The sequence below is a fragment of the Cheilinus undulatus genome, linkage group 12 (genome assembly GCF_018320785.1).
Source record: "Cheilinus undulatus linkage group 12, ASM1832078v1, whole genome shotgun sequence".
NCBI classification, from domain to species: domain Eukaryota; kingdom Metazoa; phylum Chordata; class Actinopteri; order Labriformes; family Labridae; genus Cheilinus; species Cheilinus undulatus.
In genome coordinates, this window is record NC_054876.1 from 18,658,374 (window position 1) to 18,682,524 (window position 24,151).

The 24,151-nt window shown below is 41.4% G+C and overlaps 1 protein-coding gene across 1 annotated transcript in view; it reads right to left on the reverse strand.

Moving 5' to 3' along the window:
• The window catches only part of zzef1 (zinc finger, ZZ-type with EF hand domain 1), a 64,937-nt gene that overhangs the window by 19,064 nt on the left and 21,722 nt on the right, over positions 1-24,151 (reverse strand). The window contains exons 16-44 of the mRNA XM_041800974.1: positions 23,550-23,683; positions 23,391-23,461; positions 23,195-23,309; positions 22,936-23,101; positions 22,699-22,820; positions 22,487-22,609; positions 20,076-20,245; positions 19,911-19,992; positions 19,615-19,816; positions 16,867-17,000; positions 16,529-16,769; positions 16,333-16,412; positions 16,165-16,255; positions 14,761-15,241; positions 14,514-14,678; positions 11,916-12,035; positions 11,631-11,792; positions 11,308-11,440; positions 10,932-11,070; positions 10,620-10,785; positions 10,270-10,532; positions 6,686-6,858; positions 6,211-6,403; positions 5,929-6,092; positions 5,508-5,788; positions 3,309-3,483; positions 3,090-3,222; positions 2,776-3,002; positions 68-376 (exon numbers count right to left, since the gene is read on the reverse strand). Of these exons, the coding sequence (XP_041656908.1) occupies positions 68-376; positions 2,776-3,002; positions 3,090-3,222; positions 3,309-3,483; positions 5,508-5,788; positions 5,929-6,092; positions 6,211-6,403; positions 6,686-6,858; positions 10,270-10,532; positions 10,620-10,785; positions 10,932-11,070; positions 11,308-11,440; positions 11,631-11,792; positions 11,916-12,035; positions 14,514-14,678; positions 14,761-15,241; positions 16,165-16,255; positions 16,333-16,412; positions 16,529-16,769; positions 16,867-17,000; positions 19,615-19,816; positions 19,911-19,992; positions 20,076-20,245; positions 22,487-22,609; positions 22,699-22,820; positions 22,936-23,101; positions 23,195-23,309; positions 23,391-23,461; positions 23,550-23,683 (5,015 nt within the window). The remainder of the gene's footprint in view (positions 1-67; positions 377-2,775; positions 3,003-3,089; positions 3,223-3,308; positions 3,484-5,507; positions 5,789-5,928; positions 6,093-6,210; positions 6,404-6,685; positions 6,859-10,269; positions 10,533-10,619; positions 10,786-10,931; positions 11,071-11,307; positions 11,441-11,630; positions 11,793-11,915; positions 12,036-14,513; positions 14,679-14,760; positions 15,242-16,164; positions 16,256-16,332; positions 16,413-16,528; positions 16,770-16,866; positions 17,001-19,614; positions 19,817-19,910; positions 19,993-20,075; positions 20,246-22,486; positions 22,610-22,698; positions 22,821-22,935; positions 23,102-23,194; positions 23,310-23,390; positions 23,462-23,549; positions 23,684-24,151) is intronic.

The following is a 24,151-nucleotide window of genomic DNA, read 5'->3' on the forward strand; positions in this document are numbered from 1 at the left end:
GAGAATCGGGATTAGTCAACCACACAATATTCTGCAAGATGGACCACTGGAGAGTAAATTTTATAACCTGGAAGCAAATCTTTGTCTCCTCATCAAGACCCTCTAAGGGGTCAGGTCTGTTGGCGTCAGTTTCATCAGCACAGCAGCTGGAGTGATCCGAGTCGTGCTCCTTGTCCTGCTCCCTCTGGTCTCTCTCAGGGTCCTGGGCCATGGAGTGGATCTCCCTCTTGGATGAGTAGAGCATGACGGAGAGGATCTCTAGATCTCGGAGCAGCCACAGTTTGCTGAAGCCGGTACCTTTGCTGCACTTTCTCACCAGCAGCTGGGTGAGTCCTGACTGCTGGATGTCTTCCTGAGCTTGCTCTACTCCATGTTTCTACACAAGATACAACAGAAGGAAGCTCCTTAGATGAATGCACTGCTCTCTGGTAGAGCATCCTTGTAATGTCTTTATGAGCCGTGTTGTTTCTAAATGCTGTGTTAGTGTTTCAAAAACATCCATATACATTTCGCAGCAATATAAACTCAGAAATAGTAACCATTGTTAAAGGCATTCCCTCCATTTTCACTTAAATCAAGATGTGAGGGCGTGATTGACACAGCTGATATCATACAAGAGCTACATGTGTGAAAGTCGGGCTAAAAAAAGGTTCAGAGCCAGAAGTTATTGAAAAAGTTCAGGAATTAAAGTGTGACAGAGGCTTTGGTAATGCGTCACTGGATTAACTTGGGGTAAAAAAAGCTGCTGGTTTCTCATCTTGTTTCATATATCACCAAAGATCTCTGAAACAAAATGAATGTTAGCTTATCACCAGTTGCTGCTGCTCATGGAAAGTTTCAGTCTTTTTTTTTTTTTTTTTTGCATAAATTGAATAAAATGTTTCTTTACCCGTTTTTTTTTTTTGTTTGTTTTGTTTTTACTGAACTGAATTGAAAGGGGAAATCTAAAGAACTGAAATCAACGAACTGAAAACATTTCACATTTTAATCGTTTTGATTCCTTATTGTTGGGGGGGGGGCATTCAATTTAATACAAAATTTTTTCTTTGAATGAAAACATCAGGGTCTGTTTCCACTGCTTTGATAATAAGGCTGCTGAGTTTTATACTTTTACATCCTTTGTGGGGGGTTTTAATAGAAGTGGTAGCTTTAAGTGACTTAAAAAAAACAACTTCTATCAGGTTTAATTCTGGTTGGCATCCCAGAAATGATACACAAAGAAAAAGCCTGGCCTCTAAAACAGTCACAATTTGCTATTCCAGTCCAGAAGATGGTCCTAAGTGTTTTACCAATAAGGGCATTAAGGATTGGTAGGAAGCTGGTTAAAACCAAGATGGGAATATAAATATTTCATGTCACATTAATAGTTCTTTCTTTCAGTTGCTGAATGGGTTGCATAACCCTTTTGTATGATTTATCTGTTTTTAAAATAAGTATGTGTCTGTTTGAAGCTCTCATTCTCTGAAAGTGGAAGTGAAGTTGAAGTCCGTGTAGAGCAAAATCAGTGGGAGGTCTCCAACGATTACTTTCTATGCTGGAAAAAGTTTCTTCATGAAAAGACTGAAAACTATGTTTGGGTTGATTTAGACTGTTAGAAGGTGTTTCTTAACTTTTAGGTTTAGGGGGTTTTTGGGTTTGGTGGGCCAGTGAGTTTTTGTACTGGGGTAGCAACTACTGACTACTACTACAATATAAAAGCAATGTGTACTTTGGCATATTTCTTCCAGTTTCATCTATGCATTCTTTCTGCATCTGTATCTACTCTGAACTACATAGATGGGAGAATATGATTGCTTGTTTTTAAAAGTTGATAGGCATGTCTTTCCAGTGAGTGGGCAATGCTGCAGCACATTTAACAGACATGCCAACAGAATCTCTGGGCAGTGATTAAACCTTCATTTCTTCTAATTTTTAAAATTTATTTTAGAATAATCTAGGCATTTTTTCTTTTCATTATAGAAATTCGGACAGGTGGTTAACAGCTAGGGCTGTGAAATGATTGAAATTTGAATAAATGTAGTTAATTTTGATAAATCCCTCTTTTCTTTATGTATTATGAAATGTATTTAAATTGGCTTTCATTTCATTTTGAATATGTGTACATTCTTAAAATAAGTAAATTGACCCCCTGTTTGGATGCTGCTTTTATTTTAAAAGAAAATAAGGAACTTTGGGTGGATCAAAGATTATGACATGAACTACAGAAAAATGGACTTGTTATGGATTGAAAAGGAAATAAGGGGACGGTGAAAAGTTAAATGTTCGATCACACAAGGTGCAGACAATTTTTCCACTGTGAGGTTTTTTAAACTGGTGGACTTATTTCACATCACTGTAAATGTAGGGAGATGGTGCATTAATGACAACTAATGCAGTAATGCAGACAGCCCTGTAATTAACATATTCTTTCATTGTGTAACAAACTTAAAACATATATTTGTATGTGTTTACATGGATTTAAACCTTAATGTACTGGATGTTGAGAACGCTTTCCTTTTGGGACATCATTAAAAGTAGGAAGGGTAAATACAACACAAATATATCATCCTTCACTCAGTTGCAAAACATTTGAAAACCTATAACTGAATATATTATGACTTCTTAAAGGCTTTCTTTATTTCGCTAAATTTGCGAGTCAGGACAGCTGAAGATGGGAGAAAGGTAGGGTAGACATGCATCCAAACAGCTAAGGAACAATTAAGCATGAGTAGCAACCCAAAAAGTGTGCTTTGACTCAATTATTATGATGACAACTTGTATTTGGGTTTCTTGTACCTTCAGAGTGTTGTAGAGGCCTTTCAGAGCCAGGGAAAGAACCCAGGATGCCTCCACGGCATCAGAAGAGCTGTTGTCCTGACTGGTCTGCAGCAGGTGGCTGATGATGGATGTGAAGTTTCTCAGGTAGCGTCTGAGCAGGGTCTTCTGGGTGCTCTGGCCCTCCGACTGCCCTGGTAGACCAGCTGTAGTGGAGTCCTGAGATTGGATGAGCTGGTAGTCCTTCACTAAAAAGGGCAGAAATACACAGGGTTAAATTTATGTATATGTAAAAACACTGGCAGAGCTGTAAGTGGTACTGCGACTGCACTGACCTGTTTTCCTCTTGCGAGTCTTAACATCCACCACAGCAGCGTGGTTTTTCTCTGTGAAGTGTTTGAGCAGGATCATATTGTGCTGCTCATTGGCGTTGTCGATAAATACCGTCTGGGTGCCCACACACAGCACCTGACACATACAGAGGAATAACAACAGTGTTCAGCAGTCAGAGAACACAGTGTGCAACACTTTACAGAGACATGTTGACTGCCTACCTCAGGGAAGCCGACCAGCACCAGCAGGGTGAAGAGGTTGGTGCGTTTAAGTGTTTGTGGAAGCTGCTGAATACAATGGTCAGTGAAGGCAGCGATGACTGCGCTCCAGTCAGGACACACATTCAGACTGTGCAAGATATCTGCCACTGTGCACGCCCAGTCCAGACCGATACGACTGCAAAACACAGGACAAAAGAGAAAACAACTTTAAGATGACAGGCTCCAAATGCAGTGCCTATAAAAAATATTCACCCCCTTGGATGTTTCACCCTTTAATTTAATTTAGAAATCAATCATGGTCAATATAATTTGGCCTTTTTGACAAAAATGTCAAAAACCTCTTTGTCAAAGTGAAAATAAAATTCTACAAAGTAAAGTCAATTAAACAATGACTGCATAAGTGACTGGCCTAATTCATCAGCAGTCCAGCTGATCGGTGCTAGTAGTCTCACAATTAGTAAAATGAGGAGCACCATGTGTAAATCTGCCTAGATCAGGCTGTCCTCACAAACTGAGTCACCGTGCAAGAAGACAAGTGAGACCAAGACACCTATGACTACTCTGAAGGAGTTACAAGCTTCAGCAGCTGAGATGGGAGAGACTGCATACAACAACTGTTGCCTGGTTTCTTCACCACTCAAAGCTTTATGTGAGAGTGGCAAAGAGAAAGCCACTGGTGAAGAAAAATCAGATTTAGGGTGAATCCCATTTCTACCCCTTAACCCTTCCCCTTAGCCCTTCCCCTTTGTCTACCCCTTCCCCTTGCCCCTTGAAACAGAGCGGTAAGGGAAGGGTGAAAACCTTCCCTTAAGAAACGAGACACCACTTGATTGCAGTTCATCATCACACATTGCCAATTAACAGCTGCGTCAACGGAAGTGACTATAAAGCATCTTGTTCATACTGCGTTGATCTCCACTTATTTATACAATTTCTAACCCTCCATGAAGATACCAAAAATACAATAAACTTCAATCCTCAGTGGACAAAGATTGAATATATGAGAAAATACAACTGTTGTGTTTTCTATAATCACTGTGCCAAAAATATTTTTTTATGTGTCTCCTCTGCACTCTGTTGCGCCATTTCGCAACTGAATGCATTGCATTGAGGGGAAATTCATCATACCCCTTGGTTTCAAGTGTGGTCCTGGAAAATCTTCATTTCAAGGGCTATGTAGCCCTTGGCCCTTAGCCCTACCCCTCGACTCAAAAGAGAATTGGGACATCACTTCACCTGATGTGAATGTGCAAAACCAAGGGGTAGGGCTAAGATAAGGGCTACGGGGTAGAAATGGGATTCACCCTTAATCTCGACTAGACTTTTCAAAAAGGCACATGGGAGACTGCATGATTAAGTGGAAGAATGTTCTTTGGCCCACCAAAATGGTGCTTTTTGGTCATCAGACAATACGCCAAACACTGCACATCACCAGAAACACACCATCACACCACTGTGAAGCACAGCGGTGGCAGCATCATGCTGTGGGGACACTTCTTGTGCAGCCGGCCATAGAAGGCTTGTACAGGCAGAGAAAAATTAAAATAAAAATTGCAGTGTCCTGATGTGCAAGCCTGATTGAGATCTATCCACAGACTCAGTGCTGTGATTGCAGCCAAAGATGTATCTACTAAATACTGACTTGAAGGAGGTGAATATTTATGCAGTCACTTATTTTATAAAAAAATAAAACCAGAAAATAATTAAACCTACTTTTCAAAGAAAATATCCATTTCCGTTATTTTCTTACATTTCTGAAGGTGGGAGGACTAATTGTTGTATTTAACTAGCAAAACTATTCAAATATGCTAAGTGGAAAGATGACTGGAAGGGTTATTTACTTCTGTGTTGTCAGGAATATATAAATGATATTCATTGAAATGAAACTACTGTTTAAAAAAAGCAATTAAAATTCAGATTAACTGTAAAAAGAGAGGGTATGGAGGCAGATTACTTACAGTTTTCTGATCTACCTGCCAAAAAAGTAGCCAAAACATGTAAGAAGAAATGTAAGTGTGCATCATTTTTAAAATAATTATTGTTATTAAGTGCTTGTTCTATACTTATAATCCATATTGATTCCTCTGTTTTATAGCATATGTTTCCAATCTGCCTCCTGAGTATGAAGATTCACTTAGGATACAGGAATCTAAACCACATAACCCATTTCCTGGCAGCATCACTATTTCCTCCTCCTACCTGTCTAAACAGACGGCCCCCAGGCTGAAAAGCAGCTGTGTTGTCTTCCAGCCCTGGGTGTCTAGGCTGGCTGCCTCTCCCTGAGTCAGCAGTTCATATTTATCAGCCAGAGCCTCTGTGACTGCGGTGTCGGCCTCTGCCGGAGAGATTCTGAGCAGCAGCTGACCCAGCAGTCCCAGAGTGAGGTGGAAAGTCTCGTTTAGAGAGCCAGCATTGGAGATGACGGCTCTGAAGAGCTGAGGCAGGATGGAGTTCAGACTGGGCAGAGATAGGGTGTTGCCCTGAGGACACAAGAGAGAAGATGATAATGTTATATACCAGCAATCATGCTATACAGAGATGAATGGAAAATATGTCAATGCTGACAAATACGGGGCTCTTCTCTTTAAGCCAAAATAAAATGGTGTCCGATTTCACGTACTGGTTTTGCTGGTGGCAGCATGGCAGCCAGTAGTCCCAGGATCCTCTCCCTGGAGCACTCAGAGAACACATGCTCCTGAAGAGGAACCTGTGGCAGCCTCTCATCAGTCTCCTTCACAACATCAGACGTTGGAGAGTTGACAGCTCCTGGTCCAGACTCTGAAGCTGCAAATGTTTGAAAAAATAAAATGTTGATAAAGACAGCCGAGGGAAAGACCTTAATACTACTAATGAACAAAATCAGAGACAGAATCAGCCTGTTGAGCTTCTACTCTTTGCTTACTTCGGACCACAGGAGAGAGGGGATCCTCACTGGACATTGAGGGAGTCTGGCTGAGGCTGGGGGAGTCCAGGGTGTCTTGGGTAACCAACTTCATTTTCTCCCCTTCTCCAGTGCTTGGGGGAGACAACACCTCAGGAGGAGCAGGAGGAGAACCTACTTCTTTTGGCTTTTTGTCTTTAGCTGATGATTTGCTCTAAAGATGGGAAGATAACATCATTTCAGTATACGTACAGAAGAATGTTTTAATTCTTACCATGTTTAACTGTGTGTTCCCTGTTCTATGGAAATTAGAGGTACATGTAAATACTCGATCTGATTTTGTACACTAATCACATAAATATCTTTAATCTTTGGAGTGAATAATCTACCTATTATTTTGCACTTTTTTAGCATCATTTCATGAAGCCATTTTATTATTATACTTTCCACAGAGGTTTTTTTAACTCCATGTTATCTTATGAAATCTGTTGCTAACCTTGTCTTTCGGAGATGTTGGGGAACAGATCGCTGCGGTGGATCCAGGCAGAGAGGAGGTATCAGTGGCTGTACTGAGCTCCTGCGAGGACTCTGGAGAGACTGGACATAGCTCACTGTCAGAAGACGAGTCATTGGACGACAGCAATGCAAGCAAGGCAGAGGAACGCAGACCTACAAGGACAGAAGGAAAGTCGGTTACTGCCTGTACCAAGTTTATGAATTGTAAGGAGTCAGAACATGAAAACACAACTAAAATGACTCAGATGTGAAATGTGAAACCTTGTGTAAATAAAAGGCATTTTTTTAACCCAAAAACGTCAAAAAAGGAATTTAAAAAGCATGGATAACAGAAATGTGTCCTTTGAAATCTATTTTAAAAGAATATTTCTACTTTGTCCATCCATCCATCCCTCTTCCTCCGCTTATCCAAGATCGGGTCACGGGAACAGCAGCCTAAGCAGGGAAGCCCAGACTTCCCTCTCCCCGGCCACTTCGTCCAGCTCTTCCCAGGGGATCCCAAGGCGTTCTCAGGCCGACATAGTCTCTCCAGCGTGTCCTAGGTCTACCCCAGGGTCTCCTTCCAGTGGGACCTGCCCGGAACACCTTACCAGGGAGGTGTCCAGGAGGCATCCAGACCAGGTGCCCGAGCCACCTCATCTGGCTCCTCTCAACGCGGAGGAGCAGCAGCTCTACTCCGAGTCTCTCCAGGATGGCCGAGCTTCTCACCCTATCTCTAAGGGAGAGTCCAGACACCCTGCGGAGGAAACTCATTTCAGCTGCCTGTATCTGTGATCTCATTCTTTCGGTCACAACCCACAGTTCATGACCATAGGTGAGGGTAGGAACATAGATCGACCGGTAAATTGAGAGCTTCGCCTTTCGACTCAGCTCTTTCTTCGCCAAGACAGATCAATGCAAAGACCGCATCACTGCTGACGCCACACTGATCTGCCTGTCGATCTCCCGCTCCATTCTTCCCTCACTCGTGAACAAGACCCTGAGATACTTGAACTCCTCCACTTGGGGCATTCCCAACCTGGAGAGGGCATTTCACCCTTTTCCGACTGAGGACCATGGCCTCAGATTTGGAGGTGCTGATTCTCATCCCAGCTGCTTCACGCTCGGTTACAAACTGTTCCAGTGAGAGCTGTAGGTCACTGCCTGATGAAGCCAACAGAACCACATCATCTGCAAAAAGCAGAGACCTGATCCTGAGGCCACCAAACCTCAATGCCCTGGCTGCGCCTAGAAATTCTGTCCATGAAAGTTATAAACAGAACTGGTGATAAAGGGCAGCACTAGCAGAGTCCAACACGCACTGGAAAAGAGTCCGACTTACTTCCAGCAATGCGGATCAAGCTCTGACACAGGTCATACAGGGACCGAACAGCCCTTATCAGGGGGTCTGGGACCCCATACTCCCAGAGCACTCTCCACATGATTACTCACGGGACACAGTCGAATGCCTTCTCCAGGTCTATAAAACACATGTAGACTGGTTGGGCAAACTCCCATGTACCCTCCAGGACCCTACCGAGAGTGTAGAGCTGGTCCACTGTTCCACGACCTGGATGAAAACCACATTGCTCCTCCTGAATCTGAGGATCGACTATCTGACAGACCCTCCTCTCCGGGACCCCTGAATAGACCTTACCGGGGAGGCTGAGAAGTGTGATCCCCCTATAATTGGAACACACCCTCTGGTCCCCCCTCTTAAAGAGGGGAACCACCACCCCAGTCTGCCAGTCCAGGGGCACTGTCCCTGATGTCCGCGCGATGTCGCAAAGGCGTGTCAGCCAAGACAGCCCTACAACATCCAGAGCCTTGAGGAACTCAGGGCAGATCTCATCCGCCCCCGCGGCCCTGCCACCAAGGAGCTTTTTTTACCACCTCTGCGACCTCAGCCCCAGAGATTGAAGAGCCCACACCCGAGCCCCCAGACTCCGCTTCCTCATCGGAAGGTGTGTCGATGGGATTGAGGAGGTCTTTGAAGTATTCCTTCCACCGACCCACAACATCCCGAGTCAAGGTCAACAGCGTGACATCCCCACCATACAAGGTGTTGACAGCGCACTGCTTCCCCCTCCTGAGAGGCCGGATGGTGGTCCAGAATCTTCTTGAAGCCGTATGAAAGTCATTCTCCATGGCCTCTCCGAACTCCTCCCACGTCCGAGTTTTTGCCTAAGCAACCTCTGAAGCTGCAAACTGCTTGGCCTGCCAGTACCTGTCAGCTGCCTCTGGAGTCCCACAGGCCAGGAAGGCCCAATAAGACTCCTTCTTCAGCTTGACGGCATCCCTCACCGCCGGTGTCCACCAGTGGGTTCGGGGGTTTCCGCCACGACGGGCACTGACACCTTATGGTCGCAGCTCCTATCAGCTGCCTCGACAATAGAGGCACGGAACACGGCCCGCTCGGACTCAATGTCCCCTGCCTCTGTTGGAGGTGAGAGTTGAAGCGCCTTGCGACAGGGGGACTCTGCCAGACGTTCCCAGCAGACCCTCACAATACATTTGGGCCTGCCAGGTCTGACAGACATCCTCCCCCACCAGTGGAGCCAACTCACCACCAGGTGGTGATTGGTTGACAGCTCCAACCCTCTCTTTACCCGAGTGTCCAGGACATGTGGCCACAAGTCTGATGATATGACTACAAAGTTGATCATCAAACTGCGACCTAGGGTGTCCTGGTGCCAAGTGCACATGTGGACACCCTTACGCCTGAACATGGTGTTCGTTATAGACATTCCATGATGAGCACAAAAGCCCAGTAACAGAACACCACTCGGGTAAAGATCAGGGGGGCCGTTGCTCCCAGTCACCCCCTTTCAGGTCTCACTGTCATTACCCACGTGAGCATTGAAGTCTCCCTGCAGGACGAGGGAGTCCCCGAGGGAGAAGAGCCCACGAGGGAGAAGGAGCGCTCTCCAGCACCCTCTCCAGCTACTCCAAAAAGGTTGAGTATTCTGTGCTGCTGTGCGGTGCATACGCACAAACAACAGTCAGGACCCGTCCCCCCACCCGAAGGCGGAGGGAGGCTACCCTCTCGTCCAACGGGGTAAACCCCAATATACAGGCTGCCAGCCCGGGGTCAATCAGTATGCCCACACCTGCTTGGCACCTCTCACCAAGGGCAACTCCAGAGTAGAAAAGAGTCCAACCCCTCTCAGGAAGACTGGTTCCAGAGCCCAAACTGTGCGTTGAGGTGAGACCAACTATATCTGGCTGGTACCGCTCAACCTCACGCACAAGGTGATGTTCCACGTCCCCAGAGCCAGCTTCTGCAGCTGTGGATCGGACCGCCAAGGTCCCCACCTTCACCCGCCACCCAGCTCACATCACACCCGACTTCTTTAAATACCATTAGAACTGTTGTGACTTTCAGACAAAAGAAAGCTAGAGCTAGAATGGAAATATACGCTACATATATGGACAAAAGTATTTAAAAGTAAGCACTCAGACTGATTGCCACAGGTGTATAAATCAAGAACCCTAATTTAGCATACATGCTATAGGGTAGGACCGGTCTTCTCTTCTAGTAACATATCAAACTAAAACTTTGAAAACTGAATTATTTGAATCTACCTTTGCCAGTCTGTCCCTTGAGTAGGCAGTCAGTGATGAGCTGTGAGCAGCACGTCTGCAGTGCTGACGCCTGGCTCAGGTTGTTGCTTTCCAAAGACTCTCCCTCCGTCTTCTTCTCGCTGCTCAGCTCTGATGTGTAGAGTGCCAGAGCAGCAAACAGCAGCCAGGAGTAGTTGTGGATGTAAGGCTGTATCAGGCGGTGGCGGTCACTGATTCGTATGGTCACCATGGGGTACACTGTGATCCGATGAGTGGGCAGGTGGCTGGAGATGGCAAAAATATGTCAAGTGTACAACTCAGATGTTAACACTAAAAGTAAATAAGTCTAAACAGGATTAAAGCTGTGTCACCTGTCAGGGTATTTCTTTGCATGGTAACATCCAAAGCAAAGGTCGAAGTCTTCACAGACGTTGCAGTTGATCCTGCTGCCTACAATCAGCCCCTGACAATGATCGCAGGCGTACTCCATGTTTACCATCTCATGGTCGTCCTCGTGGCCCTCAGGCTTGGCTCCACCTGGTAACAAACACAGATTTTTATGAACTCTTGTGCTCTTTTTAACACAATAAATACAGCTACATTGGCTCTTCACTCTGAGCTACAAGATCTTCCTTCCTTCCTGAGACAGAGTGTGAGAAGTGTAGAGGAGTGTGTGAGCTCACTGAGGAAGCAGGTCTTGCAGAGGTCCATGTCCATGCACTGCAGACATCGGTAGCGATGCCATGGAGCCATCCTCTCACAGCCGTCACAGGAGATCACCACGTTGAGCAGATCACAGTACCGTGCAATGAACATGTGCATCTGTGGACAGCATCAGATAAATGCCTTAGAGCTCACAGCATTTTTATCATTTCTTATACATTTAATTATTTAATTTTATTTCAATACCCTGCCAAATGACATAGTTAAGAATTTTTATATTCCTTTCTTTATAAGGCAGGGATGCAGAAGAAATGGGGACACGGTTGACTTTCTTTTCCCAGATTCAGGTATTTTTTCTGTCTTCTAAAACTTTTGTGTTTTAACTTATTGACACACCTTCCTCCTGTCCTCCATGGAGTCCTCTTCATCAATTTTGTCGTACCACTTCTCAAACATGCCATCCATGCACTCATCCATCCATTCCTGGTTCTTCTTGTAGTCCGCAATTTCATCCTCCTCTGTCCACTGACTACGAATGAAATTAAACAGCAAACAAAATAAATTGCCAGTGCAGATTTAAGACATTGACAGACCATGTAATCTTAAACAGTTGGACTATTGACCTGTTAAAATAAAAGCTAATCTTTGCTCAACCTAGCAGCTTTTATTGAAAGAAAAAATACTAAATATATTGTTTTCTGAAATGTGTCATAAACTACCTGATGGCAATGTCATGAACGCTGATGTTCTCCTGAGACATGCTGAGCAAGAGTTCAGGAAGTTTGATATTGAGGAAGAGAGGAAGGTCATGAACCTCCCAGTTCATGTCCAGAAGGTGCAACAAGCAGGTCTGCACACAGGACAGGGCCGGCAGCAGAGCTCTGCAGAGCAGTGATGAGGGCCAGGTTAAAATTACAGGACTCACACATCAAATTAAACAAAGAAGTATTGCTTTTAAACTTCAGTGAATCTACTTGTGGCCAAGAAAAAACAGAAGTTCTTACTTTTCATTGAGGCTGCTGAAACCTTGTACAGCCTCCACCAGCATAAGCACCAACTGATGGTAAGAACGCCTCACCTCCTCCCCGAGCTTCTGCCCACTGTCTGACAGCTGAGAGAAGTAGCTGAAAGAGACGACACAAAGGGAGCATATGAAATTAAATTCTACTGGACAGCTGAATCATCACTGATTTTTTTTATATTAAATTTAATTTTTCTGTAATATGAAAAATCCTAACATAAGTCACCCAGCTATATAAGCTGCAGTCTGCTTTTTGGAATCTCTTAAGGTTAAAAATGTTTAAATTGTCCTCCTGTGTGATGATTTTCATTTCTTTCAGTATAGTCAGTAACTCTCAGCTTCTGTGCAGCTGTGTTTTCAGTACCATCTGTTTTCACCGTATGGAGTTTGTGCATCTACTAGACACAGTATGGTAGCTGAGTTCACGACCTCTGGTTGATATGAGACAGTCATCAAGCCCATTAGTCACTCTGCCCACTTCCATCCGCCGCTAGTTACTTTAACTGAGAGGTGTTTCTAGTCAAACCAGCACTCAACACTAACAGTAGACTTCTGGTTTTCTTATAATTTAGGGTCATGGCCTAACGAGGGAGAAAAGTGGATAAAAAGCAGTGCCACTGAGTGGGGCTAATTTTCTTGTGTAGTGTGTAGAGCTGGGCAATTAATTAAAAAATAATCAAAACTGGCATTTAGAGCCTCTAACCAATGTGAACCTGCCGTGTTAATTATTTCAATTTGTTACCTTGTAATTCTCTCTCTACTAATGCACCACCCCTTTGAAAACAAACTACTGGCTGTGTAGTCACTGTGTAGTATATTTGGCAGCCAGGTGCCACAAGGCATGTAGCCTTATGTAAACCAAGAGTAGAAGTACTGGTCATGTGATACCATGCCATCCAGTCCCCTAAGAGCAACAAAGTTATTTTCTACTTTTTATACAGCAATAAAAAAATAATTTTGTTCTTAGCAAGAAACACAAGTTGTTCATTGACTACTTTTCTTGAAAAACTGGACTTCTTCCAAAAAACATTTCCTTTCAGCTGTGTTTTTTTTTTTTTTTAAATTGTTTCAATAAATAACCATAAATTGTTCATCTGTGCATGTTTTTTTAAGTTATTTGTTTTAAAATGATACAAATATTTACAGAACAAACAGAGTCAAGTATGGGGGTGGAATAATCATTCATTAATTGTAATCAAGGGGAAAAGGTCGTTTAATCGTAATCTTGATTTTTGGCATAATCGCCCAGTCCTAGTAGTGTGTGACAGTGGCAGCTGAATGTACATGCAGTAATGATGTCAGCTGTCTTGGCACTTCACAATGATATATGTTGCCCCAGGATTTAAGTTGCAGCCCACTTTTAAGATAAAAAAATTAAAGTGTAAATAGTATGGCCAATTAACCATATTTATGGTATTTCATCAAACTCTTATTTGATACTTTATATCTGAGATTTGTTAAACTGGTAATATTGAAATTCAGACCTAATAACACATGTGATTGTAGCATGTCATAATTAATCAAATCACAATAGCAGTCACTGACAGGCTATGCATTTACTTAACCACATAAAGGGCTGTGATTATTTTTGTACAAAGTAGAACTTGAAAGGTTCACAAACAGCCTGTAGAAATGCCCTAAGGTTTACACCAGTATCACCACATTTGTACAAAGTAATATTTTGAAAGCAGCACATTAAAAATATAGATCTTTTTCTCTGCATTTTCCTTGATAATGCAGCAAGTAGACTAATTATACCATTCATAAATTATATCATTACTGCAATCACAAATTGCAACAGTTTCCAGGCTTCCTAGACTTTTTTACCAAATCATGCAGCACTATTTGAAGAAAGATTTTTCTAATGTATAACACAAAGAGATTCTGAATCAAACAAAGATTCAGCTGTGTTATGCAATCAATCAGAAAAACTCTGGTATAGTGAAACACACTTGATCAATTTTCTGTTTAAAAATGTTTCCTATCAACTTTCCACAGCGACAATAAGCACATCCTGATTGTCTGTAAGTAAACTGTATGAGTCTTATCTTAATTAATTTCTAACATTAAAAGCAGATAAAACTTCATCATTTTGTCACATTAAACACATTAATCTGATCTGACTGATCTGTGACACTGATAGACAAGTAGGATATATAAATCATAAATAAACCAGGACACAGAATGGATCTTGTGAAACTTTTTTGTATCTTTAAATAGACGAAAGACAACCTTTGAAACACTGTGCAATTTTCTAAACATTTAACAGTTTTCGAGGACAACTCTAAGTTAGTCAGCATCTCCAACAGTAATAGGGATAAACTATTTAAAAGTTCTTATATTATTACTTCTAAAGACTTAAATTTGGCACCCACAAGATTCTCATTTACAGCTATGCATTTAAGTACAATAACAACCCTGTACTGCTTTATTCTCAGAATCAAAACCACACAGTTTTTTCTTTATTCAAAGCTACATATATTAACTGTGCTTTCTTGGGCTTGTCTGTTGTATACAACCTGCAAACATAACAAACTGACATTTCTTCCATTTGCAGTACAAACAAAGTCTTAAAATGTACCTGGTGAAGTCTTTTTGACACGCCAGCAGCTCCTGTAGAAACAGGATGCAGGGGGCTTGAAAGAGGTGTGGCTTTCCAAGGGAGTGTAAACATTGTTGAACCATCTCCAGGACTTTACACACACTCAGAGCCTGGGCTTTGCTTAGTGACAGGGTCTGCAGAATGCTACAAGAAGAAGAAATATTATAACTTAACTCCTGAATGGGTACAGACATTTAATAAAAATAGCAGACTAAAGTTAGGCTACCTTGCTGTTGTGAGAGCCTGGTCCCTTATAAAGTTCAGGATGTGTTTAAGGATCGGGTAGCGATCCTTTACTGAGGGGGTCATTCGGGGCTCTTCTATAGATCTGCAGGAGAGGAGGCGGAGGCGTGCCCGACTGAATGGGGCTTTTCGGGGGAAGGTGGAGGGTGAGGCTGGTTCTCCTGACTGGGAGGAGAGGCTTTCCGTGGAGCTTCTGTGGCCTTGCTTCCCGTGCAAACATGAAGATGAGTTCTGGACGCCAGAGGTTTGGCTCTGAGCTGCTTTGGCATCACCACTCTCCTCAGACCCTGCAGGCTGGGGTCCCACAGCGGAGCTGGGCTGGAAGTCGCCCTCTGAGATAGAACTGGAACGGAAGAGTGGGGCTCTGCTGCCCTCTGTAGCTTTGATAGAGTCACTGTCCTGACATGGCACTCCACAGGGGGCAAATCTGAAGAGTAAGAGGCTCTTCTCTATGCATGTCTCAGCTACAGAGAGAAGATAACAGGTCAGCAAAATTATTTTAAAACTAGGACAAAAAACTCTGGTTTGTATGTGTCTGCAGAAAAAAATTCAGTCCATGAAACACACGTGTTGTGTATGGAATGATGATAAAGAAAAGCACTTTGGATGATGAAGCTCTGTTGCTCCAGCATAAAACTCTGTTGTTTGTACAGCCAATATAGGCTGATTTGTATAGCAAGAAATCAGTTGTAAATATCAGCAGAAATTTTTGGATCTGCCAATACTGATATCATGGCGATAATATCCTGCATGCAGAGCAATTATGCTCCCATCCAGACAATTTCCCTTCCAGGATACCTTGTATATTTCAGCAAGACAATGCTAAACCAAATATTACATCCATTATAGCAGCATGGCCTCACAGTAGAAGAGTCTGGGAGCTGAACTGGTCTGCTTGAGTCCAAATTTTTCCCAACAGAAAATATTTACTGCATCATTAAACTAAAAATCCAGCAATAGAAGACCCAGAACTGTTGAGCAGCTAGAATCCTCCATCAGACAAGAATGGGACAACATTCCTTTCCCAAAACTCCAGCAACAGGTCTCCTCACTTTCCAAACATTTACAGCCTGTTGTTAAAAGAAGAAGGGATGCTACACAATGCTAAACAGTCCCTAGTTTTTTGAGATGTGTTGCTGTCATCAAATTCAAAATGAGCAAACATATTACAAGAAATTTTAAAATGCGTCATTTTCAACACCTGATATGTTGCTTATGTTTTATTGCAAATAAACTGGGTTTTTGAGAATTGCAAATCATTGCATTCTGTTTGTATTTACATTTTACACAGTGCCCCACCTTTTGTGGAATTGGAGTTGTACATAAAAATCTTTGGCCATGGCTAACAATGTTGATGAGAATGAATTATGGGTGCTGAGGTCCTCACCTAATGTTTCCATGGTGACCTCATCCTGACCTCCTTCCTTCTCGTCAGGAACATTCATTTTGCCGACGAGGTACCTCTGCTTCATCTCCAGCTAATGGAGGACAATGTTGGTCAATGAAACAATACTTGTTGATTGGTTAAATAGTTATGAAGGATATGAACTCTCACCATCCATGTTCTGATGCTGTCTGCTAGTGAATACGCCTGCACAAACTCTTCACTCAGACACGACTTACAATCCTGATTAACTTTTCATAGAAGACAAAACAGAAGCAAATCAACTTCAACATCAATCACCCATGCAGAATTACTAAAATAAATTAAACAGTTAGCTCTATATCTATCGTTCAAAGTTGAGTTTTACCATAGTTCTTTAGTGCATGGTTCAGGGCCGGTGTGTGGTACACCATGGCCGCCCAGATGGCATTCACAGCCTGGTCTGTCTTTGACCCAGCAGCAATCTCATTCCTCATGAGCTGCTTCCTGCAGGAATGCATGAGGGTCTTCATCAGCTCTGTCCTGCTGTCTGTCGGCTCCTGAGATGGGTTCCACCGTGCAAAATCCTCCAGGAAGTTCATTAATTCATCAGGAGTCCATGAGTTTGTCTACGAAACACATGAACAACAAACCGTTAAAGCGCCTCCTAGTTTCAGCCTGAGATTGAAGCAGATCAATAACTGGATTCATCTAATTTGTGATTACCTGGTCTGTGGTGGTTTTTGTTCGATTTGTCTCTCTTGTTTCACAAAGCCCATGATGCAGGATGGGTTTCCATAGAGGAGAAGACTGAACATGGGACATTTTCCCTGGTGGAAGCTCCTTAACAGTGCGAATCTCTGCAATAGACAACAATGTATATTCTTTTAAAATCTGTATATTTGTATATTAAAAATGGTGCGGAAAAAAATGCTAATTCTGTTCAAATAGATGTCGGTTAGAAAATGTTTTCATAAGCCCCAATACATTTTTTTAATCAAATAGGTCATTTTGATGTACAAAACATTAAACCAATTGTATGTTATCTTTTAGACAAGACCGGCAACTTAAGTGTTCGATATAAAAAATAATAGAACAGAAAATAAGGATCCACACAAACTCCTAAAGAGAATTACTTTAAATTTCCATGGAATTCTTAAACTTGTTTTAAAGTATCCCATTGAGGCCCAAAATTTCTTCAATGTTTAAGTGAAATTTTACCATAAAGCCTAAATATTCAAAGAAAAAAAATCCCCAAAATCCATGGAAATGCCTGAACATTTTCAAACAAATTCCTCTGAAGTCTCTCATAAATTTGTCAATAATTTGCAAATACAAATAATGAAAAATTTCTCCTAAACATCCAAACACACACAGTGAAATTTCCATTGAAAATCTGCAAAATTTTAAAGGACATCCGCTATCAAAAATTCCTAATCAAATTCCCCAAAGTTGTAATAGTTTTCACAAGTTCCCAGGCAAACATCAATAATTCCAAATCAAATTTCCCTCAGAAACTCAAAACAAACTCCCAAAACTGAAAATAGATTTCATAAATTTCTGTGGAAAATGCCTGAAAATTTCCAAACAAATTCCAAGAAAATGCCAAAATAATTTCAAAGCAAATTTTCCCCAAAACCTCCTTCTCTCAAACTCTCAAAATTTACAAACTTCTGTAGAAAATTCCATAGAAAATGTCAAAAATTCCAAATGCCCCACCTCCTAAAATTTCCAAGAAATTACAAATAATTTGGCAAATTTCCATGTAAATATCAAAAATCTTAGATCACATTCTCCCAAAAGTTAAAATAAAAATCTCAAAAATTGCAAACACATTCCCCAAATTTCTATAATAGTGAAAAATCCAGACAAAATCCTCCTATTAACCAAACAAAAACAAAAATAAAAAAAATGCAAATTAAACCCCAAAACTTCCAAACAAACTCCAGAATATACAAATGTATCCCCAAAGTTTTCATGAAAATTCTTGAAAATTATAGGGATGCACCGATCCACTTTTTTTCAGTTCCGATCCGATTCCGATAAATATGTGCCGATACCAATACTGATTCATATATATATATATATATATATATATATATATATATATATATATATATATATTTGTATATATATATATATTTTTTTTTTTTTTTTAAACAATTATTATTGTTGTTGGTATAATGTGAGAGGTTAGATGAGGCTGCAGTAAACCACCCAGCTCCTCTTATTAAAAAGAAAAAAAAAAAAAAAAAAAAGAATTGAATTTAAATGTATTCCAAACAAATTTATTTGAAGTACTACTTAAAAATAAAAAATATCAACATTATCCAAAAAGGGTTAAACTACTTAAGCAGTCGGTTAAACTAATTACCTATCATTTTTTAAGAACACAGGCTTGAAATCCCTGTCTATACTGTCTTTAATGAACCTCCCGCCACTAGAGACGGCTGTAGCTTCAGTTAATGGCCGCAGTCTTCCTCTCTGACCTTTCACGGCTGGATGTAAACAATGAGAAGGTCTGCGGTGGCTAATCTGTTAGCATATAGTAGGAAGACCGCGGTACAACAGTTTTCCAAAGTAGTAAATGGAAAAAAGTGGCATGTGGGCTGTAGAGGGTTAAGCTCACGTATGACTACTCACCCAAAGTGAAAAGAGGCCAAATATGAAAGCACGATATTAATCTGCAAAGAGGAACGAAGGCGGGCAGTGCTAGCTTTCAATGCTAGCCACACTGTAGAGAGTATATCAGGCTTACATCACACCCACTCTTCTTTGTGTTCTCTCGTCTTTAGACTTGTTTTAACTATTTTAAATATAGATTTACGTTTAATCGACTTGGTAATTATACCGCTAAGAACATCCTTACCTAATACTAGCTCAGTTACACACAGACTGTCTCGTATTAGACTGCGGTGCATTCGTGATCTACCGCAAACTGTAGGATGGATTTGGATCAGTCACTTGGATCGGCGCCATCAGTCAGATATCCGATCCGATTAATTACGTCCATATTGGACCCGATACCGATATTGGATCGGATTGGTCCCATCCCTAGAAAATTTCAAAGCAAATTCCCTATAACTTCCATGAAAATTCATGAAAAGTTCAAACAAATTACTTAAAATTTAATAGACATTCTGGACAATTACGTCACAAATTCTAATTGCAGAAATTATCAACATGTTATGGGAAAGCCAAAATGTGACGTGTTCATATGTACATGTAAGGTATTAAGAGGTTAAGGCTGAAAGTCTACACTTCAGTCACATATTGATTGTTTTATTTCACATCCATTGTTGTGGTAAATAGAAGACAAATATGTTGCTGCACTTAGGGACCTAACTGTACATCAAAAAAGAGACAATTTGACGAGATCTATTAATGTATGCTTTGAGATTTCTTTTTTTTTAAATGACTCACAGAAAAACACTTGAACCATCATGTCACAAACTTCCTGCTGAATATTCCTACCATAGGGGGATTTCAGAGCAAGTGTTCTTGAAGCCAGACGACCCATCAGACGAGCCACCAGCAGCTGCAGGTCTGACATCCATGAAATGGTGATGTCTGGGAGGCCAAGAGCAGTCACTGTGAACTTGTAACCCCACTCGTTGTTACTGCTGTCAGAGTGGAAGAGGAACTGGAGCTGAGGGCCGGCGTCAAACGTTACTTTCTGAGGAGCAGACAGAAACAACAGAATACATGTAAAATGATGAAGCAACAACAAAATCTCATGTAAAACAGCTCAGTGTTTTCCTGTTCCCTACCTTTGGCCACTTCTCAGTTCCAACCTTCATGTCATAGCGGACCTTTCCACCTCTGGAGTCTGTGAACTCGAGGTAGTCGTATCTGGAAATATTCAGAGTATAGAGAATGGTTAAGGGACAAAAAAAATCAAAATATCTTACTCTTTACTCCTTCACTTAGCTCACCTCTTCTCTGTCTCACAGCGTTCATCAAACTCCACCTCAAACGAGGTCGCCCCGGGGCAGGCGAAGATGCTGGTTTCATGTCGACTGTTCTCATAGTTGTGAGGAGACTCCAAGTTCCAGGTCCTCAGGACTACGGGCTGCTGGGGTTGGTGCCAGCTCTCCTGATCCACCTAACAATGATGTGGCAGGAAATCAGTGTCTGTAGCTAACATAACTGCACAAATGTGCTTAGGAACTGCATGGTTGTGCAAACTTAATGATGGAAATTTTTACGTGAGCGCTCCTTTACTCTGTTTACATAATGAGACAGAATTTCTGCACTAATGTTTTTCATGCATCCCAACATATTTTAAGTTGATATAGGGCAATATACCGATTATGACTTAACACCTTTATCCCTATCATTTCTATACATTCTTTTGTATTTTATTATGCATATAATTGACATTTTTGCCTATTTACTCCTTGAATTTTATATCTTCAAGCCTATCTTTTGTCTTATGCTATTTGGAACATTCATTTTGCCGAAGAGGTACCTCTGCTTCATCTCCAGCTGATGGAGAACAACGTTCATTAGTGAAATAGTACTTGTTGACTGGTTAAACAGTTATGAAGGATATGAACTCTCACCTTATAAAATTATTTCTGATTCTGAGACACTACAACATAGCTTTATTTTTGATAATTATGATAAATCATTAAAGATCACTAGGTGTTAATAGAGCGTTAAAATCATTAAAGAGTTTGCTTGGTTGCTGATACAATTTATATGTATTTTCATGACGTCTTTAAAATATTATACTTTAAGTATGTTTTTGCGAGGGCAAAGTATTTTTAGACCCTTTTTAGAGGTGCTGCAGCACCCCTAAATTTCATCTCAACTCCCCTAAAAATGATGAGGGCATTGCCCAACCAGATTTTTTCTCAATATGTCAAGTCTTTATTTCATATCTTTTTAAATTCCATTATCCTAAATCATTGTGCCATGTATCATGCCCAGTTCATGCCATATTCTAGTCAATTAAGATGCTACAAAAGTTGCAGTCTGCAGTCCCTTCAGCAGACAATCTGAAGCTGCGGCAGCCTCGTGGAGGCGGACAAGAGATGATGCAGGAAGCAGAAGGGGCAGGTGGGCGACAGAAAAGCTGTAGTAGGCCACATGGTCTGCATGAGGACAGTGAGTGAGCTCTGTGAAGTATCCTAATAAAGGCTAATAAACCCAATCAGACTGTCCCTTTTAGAAAGAAAACACAGTTTAACTCTCTCATGAGCTCTCTTGATTTTTTTCTGAAGTATTAAGAATCAATTTTGTGTTTATGGGCATTATACAGCACATTCACTTCAAAGATAAATAATTTCACTATTGCAAACATTTCTGTTGAGTTTAGGTCTATTTAGTTTGAAAATATAATGCATTCTGGCAGTCATTAATCCCACATTACTCAGATTTACTGTTGTTAATTTCATAAATGAAACACATAGGAAAATAATACTTGTGTATTAATAATGGTGTTTTTGGTGGATGCATTCAACCCTTGCAAAACTGCAGACATGTCTCAGTGTGTTTAGGTGCTGAGCACCCTCAAAGTTCTAATTCTAAATCTCCCCTGCTAAGCAGTTAGCCTCTCTAGCTATGGCCTTTTTTCTTTCTCTCCCCGTCCCAGTATGCCAAATGTTTATAGCTATTCCTCATCCTCTGTTACTAAAAAGGTACAAGTATCAGAAGTAGTTTATTACTAGCTTTGGAGGCGAGGGCTCCTCAGTAACTTATGATAATTAGTAATGAAGCAGCCAAGACTTTCTGAATGTCAATTGTCCAATGACGTGTTGTAAATCATGGTTCCAAATATCAGTTATCATGACTTAGAAACAATCAGCACTGGCTCTAAAAATCAAGAATGGTTGACCTCTACTAAAAACAAAGGATAAAATTTAGCTATTGTGCTGATTATTGCAGATACATTGACTAATGCACCCTGGCAGAATTCAATAAACTTCATAGTTCAGTAAACAATTAAATGTGATGATTTGGCTCAAGAGAAGTTATCATTATTCCTACTAACTTTTGAATGGTTGTTTTTAAAAAGATTTTGTTCACTGACTCATCAGAAAAAGCTGAAAATGTAACACCATATGCCCTGCCATGTTTCCTTTACTCTGTCTTTTATAAACTATTTTTACTTAGCGCTGAACATCAGACCGCCCAGTAGAAACAGTAGTGTAGCTACATGAAATAACTGAACAATATGTGGGATGTGAGTATAGAAATAGTGTGCTGAGAAAATGTTGAGTCAGCTCTGGTGGTGTTGCTGTATATTCACAGCTCTTAATGCGCCAAATACTTGTCTATGTTTTCACCTCTTGTTCACACTCAGTGGAACAAGAGTCAGCATAAGTTTAAGTGGACTGACCTTAGAGAAAATGTCTCCTGTATCACTTGATAGGCTTTTGAGCAGCTCAACCAGAGAGGAGAAACTCTTCAGCAGCACGCTGTGAGGGATGTCCAAAGAGCACAGCTCCAGGAGTAAAATCATCTGCAAGGGCCCAATAAAAAACACAGTTATTCAGCTGATACAACTCTATACCAGCCATGTTAAAAAAATAGGACTGAACTGTGTTTTACCAGTTGTCTGAAGACTGTAGCGAGGATGGAGCTGCCGAGTTTATCAGTGATTTCTCCACTGGTGTACCTCTCCAGCAGGGAGCCCAGGATGGCTTTGAAACTTCCCAGAAACTGATCCACATCTGTCAAAGCGAAACATCCTGTCTTTATAAAAACGCATCTTCTACTCCTTAACCACAACAGCTTATCTTTTCTTTCACCTGTTAGATGAGCACATTTGGCTGAGCTGTGACTTACATTTGAGCAGGATTTCTTTGGCCAGGTCCATGGCGACGGCAGTGGAGGATCCTGTTTTGAGCTGCAGGTAGCACCAGGAGAGCAGGCTGCCCTGCAGAGCCCAGAACAAGGACAGCAGCACCGTCCTGCTGGCTCCACTGCTCTCATCCACCATCATGACCTCACACTGAGACAGTTAAACAAAAACAAAAGATCAGAAAAATAAAGAAGTAGTGGGTGACAGAAGAATGTTGAATAATGTGCCTAACGGGTGTCACACCTCTCTTGTTGCCACCAGAAGCAGTGTCTCCATCACTGACAGGATGGGGCTGATGTCAAAGTCTGAGGGAGCTCCTTTAGGTGGGAGCAGGAGAAGGCCACTAGGATCTTGGTCACTGCACAGAGAAAAACACAGCTGTTGATGAACTATTCTCACCTGGATGTTTAAGAAACATGTAAATCTACAGTCTACCTACCTGAAGTAATTACAAAGTGACTCAAACGTCACCTTCACCGACTCTGGCTGATCCTCTTCTGTGATGTTTTTCTACAAAAAGGCACATTATTACACTAAATCACTGCATCCGATTATTACCTACTTCTTTATGTATTTATTTTGCAGTGGTTTAACTCACCATCATGTGGAAGAGTTTGTCTCTCCTGACGTGTTTATCAGGGAAGAAAACAACTGCTCCATTAAGAACAGACTTGACTGCTTCTTTGTGCAAAGCTTTCTCTATTAACGTCTCCCCCTCTGGACCGTCCACAACTGAAAAACAACATCACGACATTAGCAAATCTAAAATTACATTTAATATATTGCAGACTTTTTTAAAGAACGTTTCCATATGCCATTAAGACCCCTGACACGTGAGCAGAGCAACAGCGCGCACCTCTACAGTGCTTTATTTATTCTTTTATCAAAATGCTTCGGTTAAAAAAAAGGTTATAGGGAGACGTTTGCAGGAGCTCATGAAGTGGTTAACAGGTGAGCATGTTTATCATAGAAGTAAACATTTACTTCACTTATTTACCACAAATGACATTTCTCTCTTTTTCTTCTCCACACAGACGTGCACTTATTCCTCTCTCTTACCTCCGCTCCCTCCAGCGCCATTATGAGACATAATAACCTATTATCATACAGGACATGGGAATGTTTAGTAATGTCCAGTGTGCTTTTAAACAGATAGAAGATTAGCCCTTAATATTATTTCCTCATAGTGCAACAATGCCA